Below are 12750 nucleotides of genomic sequence, written 5' to 3' on the forward strand. Positions count from 1 at the left end.
ACTGCTACCCCTGCATCTAATGATCTGGTGATCTGATCATAAAAAGCCACCAGGTTGGTCTGACAGGACCTGCCACTGATGAACCCGTGCTGACTGCCCCTAAGCATGCAGTCCCCTGCTGTCCCCTCCTGGATGTGCGCCAGAATTATTTTTTCAAACAGCTTGAGCTTTAGAGACTCAATGACCTGAATGATAAGTCTCATGGCAGATACTGAAGATAACATGCTTGTTTTATTGTATTTATGTTTTTTTTTTCTTTTCCCAGATTTAATTTTTGCCCTAAATTTTATGGCAAGGAAAAGCTTCAGCACATACGCAGCTAACAATACATTGAGCTGAAGTGATCAATCCTGAATAGGGCTGGTCCACAGCAATGTTGAGAAGCTAAAAGTATTGACATTCATTTTATATTTCATAGGTAACCTCCACATGGAGTCAGCTGAAATGAGAGCATTAAATTAATATTTTTAATTATCTTACATACTTACCTTAATGGACATTATATACGTCTATATATAGATAGATATCTATAATAGCTGTGTGTATGTATGTGTGTATGAGTATATGTATATCTGTATATATATGTATACACAGACGCACACATACAAACTACAGTATAACCTGTGTACACACACACACAATTATAACCATATGTTATATATAAAGTGGTTATTTTTTTCTTACTTTCCTTTATTTGCTATGAGGTTCTAGTATTTTGGAAATATTGTGTGATTTGATCTTTTTTCATTTGATAAATACTGATCTTTGTTTAGCCTGGGTGAACTCCTGGCTCCACTGAATTCAACGGTAAAGCATTCAACCTGACTTCAGCAGGACCAGGATCTCTCCCTTCCTTACTAATGGAACTATTATGAATCAGCTTTACTTATTTTCTTGTTTATGGGGCAGCACTATAGAGTACATGACGCAGCATATACATAATTTTGATCTGAAACTGGTTAAGAAGCATCAAGGGTAATGTTGCATGTGTGCATGCACATACAAGCATGCACACACACACGTACACACAGGCACATATACAAAGTAACTCATAGTTAGATATATCACGGTAGAGACAAATTCAGTCTTGGAAGTGAAAAGCTGACTGTAGCAACAGAATTTTCTGTGTCTTATTTTGTAAAAGTGATGATTTCTTACCTCTGGAGTCTTTACTCCTTGACAGGGTCCAACTGACTTTCCCTAAACATTAATATGTAATACAATACCCTAACACTGAATAAGTAAAGCACAGCAAAGTGCACTACTCTAATCATTCGTATTGTCTTCCAGGAGACAAAGAAATCAAGCTGTTAGCTGTTCGTTCCCTACTCTCTTTTCCCTAGCCTCCGAATGAAAACTTAGATAATTCAATTCCAAAGCAGCAAACTTCAGTAAACTTTGTAGCTGTTGATTTAAAGTCCCCTCATCAGTTCTTTCTTATTTGTGATCACCTCTCCCTTCTTGACACCAGGGCATCAATCTCATTATTGCTTATAGAAACGATGGTCACTTTGATTTGATTTATAAAATTTTCTTCCACAGATGAGTGAAAGGTTTCCTTCACAAATGGATTAAGCAGTACCATAACTGGAAGGGGAGGAGAGGTGAGAGATGGGTAACTACAACAGCAGCCCTGGGGGCTGCTTTGGTAAAGGGACACACACATAACTGTGACCACAGCAGCTGCTCCTTCTGCTGCTGCTATCGGCTAAACAGAAGTTGACATTTCCCTGTGCATGGTAATATCCCAGACACAGAGTTGCCTTGGTATGACTCTAGATTAAAGACATCAGAGTACCTAAAGGGAAAGATTGAGTTGCCTCCTTCTACTGTACTCTTGATAGCTTAAGAGTTCCTTTCCTTCCATTCGCCATAGCTCTTTAATTTGTGATAAATTTGGCAGAAATATTGTGCAATGTATATTGACAACAATAAACTGAGAATCCAATTAGGGAAGTGTCACATTAGAGAAAGGATATCAAATGCACAAATCATTAATGAGTGGACTGACCAAGTATGCTAAGAAACCAAATTAAAATTTTCATATAGAAATATATTTTTATAAATTAGTCATGAAACTATTATGTTAAATGGACAGATTTCTAAAGGCATTACATCTCACAAAGCAGGGACAAAAATGTATTTAACAGCAAAACGAAAAATGGATAACTTGAAAAAAAATCTCTTTATTCACCTGCTCTGAAAATATTTTTTCACGTTGTAAATCTTCAGTGACATTTGCCTTCACAGCTGGCACAGTATGCTTTACATTGATCTATGCCATGCGCAAGCCCACAAGGCAGTTTGAAAAACTCCCACAGAATTCAGTGTTATTTAAGGCTAATTTAATTAGAAGAAAAGTATTTTGAAATACTGTCTTGTAACTTAAGGACTAACTGGCATGAAGGAAAAATTGCCATCTAGAAACTTTAATATCAGACAATATTAGACATGATTGTTACCTTTCATAAAAAGCAATTAAGGTCTACTTCAAAGTGCAAGTGTTTATTCTGCTGTTTTCAATCATTCATATATTTTCTTATACATCTAAAAGAAAGGTCTCTTGCATACCAACAGAACTCCAAAGACTTACAGCTTTCTATTTTATAGGCATAGATTATAATATACTCATACTATTCATAGCAGATATTATATGTTGCTGTCAAAATGGTTAAAAATTAATTGATAAACTATAAAAAATTACCTACTTACTGTTGTGTGGAAATTTTTTTCTAGAATATCAAGTAATACAAATAGCTAAGAAAATGAATGGTTGAATATACATTTAGGCCAAGAAATCACTTCCATGGGAAATTTGAACATACATCAGAGATCAGAATTTTTGGCATTTAAAAACTGAATTAAGAAACTGGGTTTGTGTTGGCACACAAGAATAATTAAGCAGTAATAATAATTAATAAAACTATTAGTGCATTTTCATTCCTGGTTTTATAACATATAAAGCCAGTTGCTGACTGATCTTAGGGCAGAATTCTATTTCACAAAGTGGACAACAAATACTATTGAGACCCTAATTTGCAATGTTCTAAAGCACCTGTCTCTTTTTAATTCAGCAGATTTTGTAGATATACAGATCATTAAAACCAGACCATATATTCTCTATTTTCCACTATTCATCAAGCTTTTCACAATTTCTGATTTGCCTGGCAGAGATAGGACTGAATAATATTGAAATTTTTAAACACAGAAGAGCTAAAAATATCCTCAGATGTGCACTTTACAGTCTGAAAGTGTTGACTTCTAACAACAGAATTTGAACTGCTGTGTTAGTTTTACTATGTATGCACAATAACTGGGCTGGGAGTTAAAATGACATAACCTCCTCAACTTTTTACTCTCCTGTTGATATCTCCCCATCACTCCCAGTGATTCCATAATTTGTGCAGTTCTGCTGTCTGTTGTATCTGTGTAATCTGTTATTTCAACATAGCCATATTAATATCCCATTGCAGGATAAGTGGCTTATAGTTGTCATTTCCTCTCTAAAGCACTTTAGTTAATGCACCAGACAATTTTTATTTATAAATTGTCAAACTCAAAGAGACTATGCAATGTATAGGTTGTTGCAAAACTATTTGGAACTCTTCTGGCATTAGTGGGAGGTAAAATGGCTGTACTCCTCTTTTTTCATGATTTGAGTACATGATATGTCATTGTTAAAAGTAATGAGACAATATATAAGTATACTGATAAATAGACAAAATATAGCAAGTGTAATTTATCTGATTAATAAACACAATAATCTTTTGTCTGGCTTTTCCCTAACAGAGTTGCAGGGTTCAAAGGAACAAGGTTATTCTAATTTGATATTAATATATACTAAACCTGCTTAGCACAATACAGAAGTTCTGAGAAGTTCCTTCCTAGTTCTTTCAACTATCAAGCATTCTAAAGGATGATCATGCAGATTTGTATCTTCCTCATCTAACTAATTACACACACACACACACACACACACACACACACACACACACACACACACACACACACACAGTGTTCATACTGAAGTTCAAGGATTGACTACCTTGGCAGCACTTTTACTGTACAAGTAAGCCTTCACTGCTTTATAATATCCCACTTGCAACTGTTTATGTGTGCATCATCTGTTGTTAACAGAATCTCACTGAGAGTTTCTAACGGGCATATTTATTATTTACTCTTTTCCCTTTAGGTATTTGGGTTACTGTTGGTTTTACTTGGCTGGTTGATAATGTGAAGAGTAACTTGGGACTTTTTTTTGTGCAGGTCTTCTTTCATTTTAATGAACAGATTGAATAAAGCAATTTTGGTTTTTCTGAATTTTAAAGAGTGGTGCAAACATTAATCAATTAATCCTCGCAACAACCCTGCCAGGTAGGTAAATATTATCTTGCTTTTGGTTTTCTTTTTAAAGGGTAGTTGAATCAAAGACTGGTCAAGCCAGCTGCAATGAGACAATGTCAAAGCCAGAGCTTGGACTGATTACAAAAGTTTCACTCTAGTCTCAAACTTAATCTAGTAGTTTATGCTGACTGTCATCAGGTTTGATACCTATACTAAAATTCTAGTCAAATTTTGCATGGTTGCTGCCATAGTCACAAACATAGCAAAGTTTCATTCACAAAATATGGGAAGCACCAAAGAAAGTGTTTTGTACATATGAAAATCCATTGAATAGTGATTGAATTCATTCAGACAAATAGTAACATTTCTTGAATGAGACATGTTTTAAAAATATAGTGATAGGCAATATAATGAATGCATGTTAAAACTCAGAAAGTCATTGAAAATATATTGTATAAACTATAGGCATTATTATGTCTTATTTCCTGATTTAACTACTTTTCCATATTTTCAAGCAGAAAAAAAATACCACTTTTATTGATTTGTTGATACAGTTTTAAAAGTACATACAAATTCTCTGTCACAGTGTGTAATAAATTACATACATAGCACAACTCAATCAGAATATCTCTATGTGAAGAAAATGTACACCCTTATCACCCATTTTGTTATTAACAACACAAACGTACTCATATCCATTAGAAAAAAAAGATCATTTTGCAAAACAAGATGAATCTTTCCTTAGCAGAACTCACATTTTAATAATATGCAGTTTCTCACAATCATCTAGCTCAATGTCAGAATAAACTGAAAGGAGTAATCATCTGGAACAAGATTTAGTAACAAATAACCCAATTCCAGTGGGCACATCTATACTTGCACCCAACTGAGCAGTTGTTACTGCACAGTCATTTAGTACTTGCTTTAGTACTAAATTACTGCACAGTATCCACTGTTACTTCACACTTCTGGCAGTGCATGGCACATTTCTGACCGTACCACGCAGTAGCAACAAGCTACTGCACAGTAGCTCATTGCTACTGCGCAGTAGTGTCAGCATAACAGTTTGTGCACACTGAAGTTACATTAACATAGCTTGTTGGTATGGTGATGTAGCATCTTGTGTAGATGCACCCATTATTTCTTTACTTTTATCAATGCACAAACATGCTGAATGCTATTCTTACTTCTAATTGTTTAATAAAAAGGCACATTTTGAGAAAATTAGTGCACTGAAGAAAAGACTTTTTGAGTCAAAAGGTTATTTGCTGGATCAAGCTTTTTTAAAATCTTGTTGAATATTTGTGAAGAATGTTTTAATGGAAATACATTATTGTCCTGTAGGTGTAACATATCTGTTATGCCAATACTGAAGCAAAAATTTCTACGTAAGAATTTTTGTAGAAACATCTGTTTACCACTGGGCAGCCTGCTACATGTTACATATCATTATGCAATTAACTGGTCAACTGTGCAATAAATTAAGACCAGCCACACATGCAAAGTAATTATCACACAATAAAATGAATTAGCCAGCTATAAAAAAATGCCAATCACTTACAAAGTTAGTGCTTGAAAATGTGTAATAACTCTATAGCTATTTTCTATCCAGATTTAATGTGAACATGTAGGAGGGCCCTAACATTCCTCAAAACTACAAGATGCCAAACCTGTATTTGGTATCATCAATTATATTAATGAGATTAGTTTTCCATATTGAGAGCAAATGAAAAAAATAGAACATTGTGAATATTAAAAAAATGGTTAAAATGAGTATATTTCATAGAATCCATTTTGTATATGCATCTAAAATAGTGACAGCTGATGTTCCCCTCTATCATCTAATAAACAAATAATAATCATCATTCCCTGTATATAATTAAGATCTTGCTATAGCACAGATGCTTCTACCCCGTCTACCAACAAAAACAACTTCTGATTAAAATCTTCTTTTAAGACTTGAAGTATTTGAAGAGGTAGTCATATACAAGTAGTATAAGAAGAAATCTTGCAATCTCTTCCTACATATGTATATTATTCATTATGAATACATAAAAAAATGGAATTAAAATTTGCATGGGATGGTACTGTAGTTTGAAAAAAATAGATTTTTTCGAAGTACACATGTTTATTGAAAAAATAAATGCATGGTAAACTGACATATTTAAACTGGTAATGTTATGGGAAAAGAATGAGGCAACAAAATACATGTGTTTTCATTGCTGAGTTTTCTGTAATTAGTTTTATTAAAGGGCAATTTTAAAACTAAATGGAAAACAAAAGCCCTATGTTATTGGAATATAAAATTTCCCATTTGTTGACAAAATATGTTTTTAAAATTTGAGGGCTTGGTATTGCACCTGGAACTCTGTTAGTAGGATGCTGTTAGTAGTAGCAGTTGCAAACATATAGGTTTGCCAGTAACAACTCACAATTTGTGCATAGTTGAGTCTTCGAAACTGAGCAAATTTGCTCTCAATATCTCGCCAGCGCTTGCTGAGCTGTATCAGGGTTGGCTCCACTGCTTTTGCAGCCCCATCCTTAGACAAGCGTTCAGCTTGCCTGTGCACCGCATTCAGTTCTTCTTTCTTCTTCTCCAATTCTCCATCAATTTCCTAGTGAGCAAAACCAATACAGGGCCCAGGGCAGTTAGCTAACTAGATCAATCAACTTAGAATTAGCAAAAATGTCAAAACTGTAATTTTGAAGATTTTCCACTTTATTGTTACAATAGCAAAAGTACAGTTGTTTCAAGTCTTATTTTACATTTAGATAAAACAAAACTGAGATTAAAGAATCTTCCAGCAAATTGTCATTAAAGATATTGATAACTAGTGTATTCTTAAAATTATTCAACAAAGGCCAACACTTTTTCTCCTAGTTCTCTCTAGTGTTTTGTGAAGGGCAACTGGAGATATCATTATCTATTAGGGTAACATATTACGTACGATTAGTGTTGAGAGAGTGTGTGAATATATTAACTCCTTTTTAACTTTGTGAGAAACTCAGAGAATGAAGCAAAGAAAGCCAATGCTAAATAAATCATAAAAATCTTTGATATCATGTAAATAAATATTTTGAGTTTTGACAATGATGTATGAATATGTTCTGATGAAAATGAATGTGCTAACATGAGAGAGGAGTCATCCATATACTGATAAGTCATTTGTTCATCTGGAACAAAGATACACAAAGTCAATTACAATTTTACTAGAAAACATTTGATGTTTCTTAATACAGTGCACACTGTCCACATTATTAACAAACAATATTTACAGTATTAATTATAATTTTTATAACATCCCATATAACATTTACAAGAATACAAGAAACAGAATACAACAAAGAAATATATTAGTTTGAACAAGGACTGCCAATATTTATTCAATAAAACACAAAAATGATGTACTGCATTGTTATGTAAATCTCTCTCTATATATATAAATATATAAAAAGAATTGGTATATTTGCTGTATTTAAAATTATTAAAATAGTGTCTCAAAGATCTACCATTGTCATCCCAAAACAACATTACCTTTAGCTTCTGTTCATCTTTGGGTTCTGGTAGACTGGCTAATTTTTTCTCAATGTCATCCAAACATTTCATTAGGTCATCAGCCTGCCTCTTGTACTGATACCAATGAGGAGAAATCTCTAAAGCCTTTTTTCTTCTTTGAGACCTTAAATCCTGTTCACAGTGCAGACATTATTAGAATATCATTAAAAGACTTACAATATACACACTGGCATGAGTATATGTTGCAGAAAATAAGTAAAAAATGCTTATAACAATTACCTGTTTTTTTTAACTTATGACATTTATGTTTCAGTCATGTAGAAAAGTTAACTGAATACAGACTATATATATATTCTTGTCATTTGCTGTAAGCTACTTTGATTATTATGGGACATTTTACAATTGTCTCTTGTTTACATGCTACGTAAATTGTTGAAGAATTCCCTGGTAGTCAAGCAGCTAAAACTGAGGTACATTTTAAGTAAATACCAGCATTTTATGAGACAGTCATGCTCCAAAATACTTACTGGACAGCAGGAAACAGCCCAATTTAAATCTAGCCATAGGTGAGCTTGCCATACTTTGTAGCATCTTGAGAAACTAAAGCCTGTGCAGTTTGAATGGTTACTCAGGAGAAAACCATTTCAATGCAGAAATATTTTTTATATAAACAGATTTTGCAAAAGTCAGCTTACACGTGAAAACTGCTTCATGTTTATGACAGGTGATGTCTAACTTCTATTTTTACATTAAGATAGTGTTATTGTAAAGTATCACTTTGGTAACTTGAGCATAAGGTATTACCAAGGATATGTAATGACACAGCATTATTTTTTTTACTTAAATGTTACTGAAGGAGGAAGTGTATAAATCAAAGGATACTGTATTTTATTATGTATTTGTACACAGCTAACTTACCATTAACAAAATATAAAAATGTTATTTTATTTTCTATAATTTTATATAAGAAAATACTCAGCTCAAATTGCCTTAAACTGTTCAATATTCCATTGAGCTTTATCTGCCAAGGTTGAATGCTTTCATTGAGTTACCCAAAAGAAAATCAATTACCCCACTCCTTGTAAACACAGCTAGTAACGATCTGGTCAATAACAGGGATCTGAATTCCATTTGATCATAATTAAAGGTAATACATTATAATAATTCTGCAAATAGCTTTCTATCTTCATCTCAGCACAAATTACAAATTAAATCCTGGATTGCTCAAAGGAAAATCTTATGAACTACAAGTTTTCACTAAAATGGATAGAACATAATAGGGTCTTCAAGTGTCTGTTTTTCTTATTTCATACAGAGTTGTGAACATTTAAAAGATCCACCTGGAAAGCAAAGGCACTACTTTGCTAATAATATAAATAATAATTAAATGTAAACATGCCATATTTCCAAGCCCAGAAACATCTTCCTGAAGACTAACAGACAAGAGGGATAGAAAAGTAAAATAACTACAATTATTTTATTTAGTTGGAAGCTGACTAACATAACATAAGAATTGCTAAAGGATATCTGATAAGTTTTGTCTTTAATCCCTCACCAACATCTAATAAAACCTTATAAATCTGATAAACAAACTATTGGGTAGAACCTGTAGCTGCTGTTTATGGCACTGAATATTCTCCTTAAAGAGTCATCAAGATTCAGGTGTAAGGTAATTTTGTCATTACAGGGCATATCACTGGAACACTGAAAATGTTATTACTGATTTGATTTTAGGTTACCATAAGTATAAAAAAAATCCTTGTGATATAATATGACAGTGTGATGTGCTCGATAGAGCGAGGGCAATATGGCAAAAAAGAGAACCATGTAAATGGCCATGTCTGCACGAGATGCTGGCTGCACACTTGTTACTGTGCAGTCATTTAGTACTTGCATACACAAGTACTAAATGACTGCATAGTAACTGGTGTTACTGCACAGTAGATCCCCCAAATAGCTTTTTGGTGACACTGACTGCAGTAGCTCATTACTATTACACAGTAGCATCACATCATGTTTCGTGCCATGTGATGCTTCTGCACAGTAGTAACAAGCTACTGTGCAGTCAGCATCGGTTGTAGATCTGGCCACTGTATTCTAATTAAAATTCCAGACAGGGTATGGTCATTTAAATAGTTAATCATGAAAAAGCTACATCACTGAAAGTGATTTTGCACTCAGCTGAATGTATAGCATTAGACTTCAGGTACCCGAGTACTAGACCTTGTGGTAGGCATACTTATCTTATCACAGTAATGAACAGAGTGAGGGACAGCAGTTACTTTGAAATCATACACTATCAGTAACACCTAAAATTTAAGGCATGAAGTTCCAGCAGGTTAAATATTTCTGTTCAGTTCAGTAATTTAATTCTGTAGCATAAAAATTTAAATTATTTATGAGAAATGTTTCTATCTGAGCTTGAGTGTGTGGAATACCGTAGGAAAAAATGACAGGGTAGGCTGCATCATGAAAAATATTGTGAGGCAACTGAATCTCACAGTCTGAAATTTAGCAGTCATCTGTCTGTAAAATTGCAGTGGTCTAGGGATAACATTTTACCCTTTAATCCAGATGTTTAAAATAACTTTTTTCCACAAATCGTCAAGAGATGAAAACATTTCATCAGGAATGTAGAAGCAAATATGTATGTTCAGTTGCACTTAGTAGGCACCAACAGACTAATTAGGCTTAATTTATACTAACAGAATACTGCCCTGAAATGAAGAAAAAGGCATAAATTATTTTAGATACATGTGTTTAGCTCCTGTACCTTGAGAGCATTATGCTTTGTCTGCAACAGCTGTTGTTTTAGCTTTATTTCCTCTCGCTTTCTCTCATCTGTGATTCTTTGTTGAAGAGTATCTCCCCTTTCCAGTAATTCTTTTACAGAAGTCTCATTGTCTTCAGTCTGATTTAAAAAATTACAATGAATGTACATTTTAATCTATCTAATCATTACATAAACAAACATTAAGTGACATATATACATAAAACCTCTATATATTCTCTTGGAAAGTAATTGCCCAATGTGCACTTGTGTGTGCTATAATAAAAATACAATGTTTTTTTAAATGTAATATCAAGCATACAAACTTTAGAGTTGCATAATTAAGGAAGGCCTGGAAAAAATGTTTTGTTTCTTGCATTGTCCAGAGATTATGACTGACTTGCAAATATTTGAAAAATATGAAAGGTGAGAAGGCAAAGGTAAAATATCACTTCCTTATGGCCAAAATTACAAAACAATAAATGTCTAAATAATAACTTTTACTGGTTAACGGGTTTTTTCAATAGTTTGTAGAAATTCATGCTTTAAAAAAATGCACAATTAAAGAAGTAGGTTCCAAGAAACCTCAACAACAGTGTTTTGCTCAGTTTACCTTATAGTGGAGCAATTTCTTTGTCCTAAAATACCATCATCTCAATTTCTAATAAGTATTCTGACAGCAAAAGTGTTCTTATAGAAGGCACCTTTGAAAATGCTCCTTAAGGGTGTGTCCAGACTAGCACGCACTTGCCTCTTGTGGCATCTCAAAGCAGTTTAAGATGCCACAAAATGCATGCTGGGAACAAAAAAACATTCCCTGCACTGCATATGGGCAGTGTGGACTCAAAATTTGGTACCTGGAAATTCCATTAGGCGCAGGCAGCGGCACATGGAGACAGCACTGTGCCTGCAACAGACCATGGCACATCACTGCCTAAGTTTCATGGAAAATGTGCCCCGCTGGCCTGACCCGGCCCAGGCCATGCAGCTAGCTCATCTCTGCATAAGAGCCTCAAACCCCAGAGCTGCACTGCCCGGTCCTGTGTAAAGGCATGCTAGCAAGCCATGCCAGGCTGGGTCCCACTGCGTGTCTCCTCCCTGCACACACCACAGGTCTGAGAGTGCTGCTGCTGGAGGCAGGTCCCGGCCTGGTGTGATGCCTGGTCCCTGCAAATGACATGGGGCCCTGGGTGACAGCGCAAGCAGTGTGGGGATGCCTGAAGGCGCATGGCCCCATGCTACACCACACCACACCAAGCTGGACCTGCAATGAGCAGCACAAGCAGTGCTGGCTCAGAGGTCACACTGAGCTGCTGGGGACTCTGGCCACAGCAGGCCCTGAGCACCCGACAGCTACTGCTGCTGTGGGGTTGAGTTGTGGGCCCTGTGGGGAGGGGCTGGAACCCTGTGGGGGGGGGGGAATGGGACCCTGTTGGGGGAGGGCCCTGTAAGGGATAAGCTGTGGGCCCTGTGGTGGGGGGCAGTCCATGTGCTGTGTGGTGGGACTGCACCATGGGGGAGGACAGGGGACCCACCCCTCCTGAGCAGCCCCTTCACACAGGCACGCCACACCCACTTTCCCCCCACAATCCCCACATCCCCAAGGCACCCCCAGAAACCCCTCATCCACATAGTCAGCCACAAACCCCTGCACAAGCCCCATACTCCCTCAAACCTGACCCCCAGAAACCCTACACCCACCCACAAATTCCCTCAATGCCCTCCCCACCAAAATTGATTTACACTTGTACATATATCAAGAAAACATTGCCCTTACTATATATAATGGTGTTTCATTTTAACAGTAGAAGCCCACTATTTTGGGTATTTTAATGAGAGAATTTGGGCTGCCCAAATGGCAGAGTGGAGGCACCCCATCTGGGTCTGGCAGGGGCACAGGTCCAAGGGAGCAGATGCTATCATGGGTGGCAGCAGGTCACAGCCAGGCAGCAGCCCCACTGCCAGACTGTTGTTGTGGGTAGAGGGGGCAGGGGCTACTCCAGGTTAGGGCTGCTTCAGCAGTCCAGCTAGCACAACGAGTAGTGTCTGAAGGTACCAAGTGTCTGGGCCTCATAAGCTCCTGAGGGCAAGTAGCCCTGAGCTGCTGGCCAGGGCAGGT

The 12750-nt window shown here is 36.0% G+C and overlaps 1 protein-coding gene across 1 annotated transcript in view; it reads right to left on the bottom strand.

Moving 5' to 3' along the window:
* DMD (dystrophin) overlaps positions 1 to 12750 on the bottom strand; it is a 2221918-nt gene that overhangs the window by 1431307 nt on the left and 777861 nt on the right. Inside the window, exons 37-39 of the mRNA XM_019523954.1 lie at positions 10635 to 10772; positions 7880 to 8032; positions 6777 to 6959 (exon numbers count right to left, since the gene is read on the bottom strand). Of these exons, the coding sequence (XP_019379499.1) occupies positions 6777 to 6959; positions 7880 to 8032; positions 10635 to 10772 (474 nt within the window). The remainder of the gene's footprint in view (positions 1 to 6776; positions 6960 to 7879; positions 8033 to 10634; positions 10773 to 12750) is intronic.

This window comes from Gavialis gangeticus, unplaced genomic scaffold (genome assembly GCF_001723915.1).
Source record: "Gavialis gangeticus isolate Ggan-Ray unplaced genomic scaffold, GavGan_comp1, whole genome shotgun sequence".
NCBI lineage: Eukaryota > Metazoa > Chordata > Crocodylia > Gavialidae > Gavialis > Gavialis gangeticus.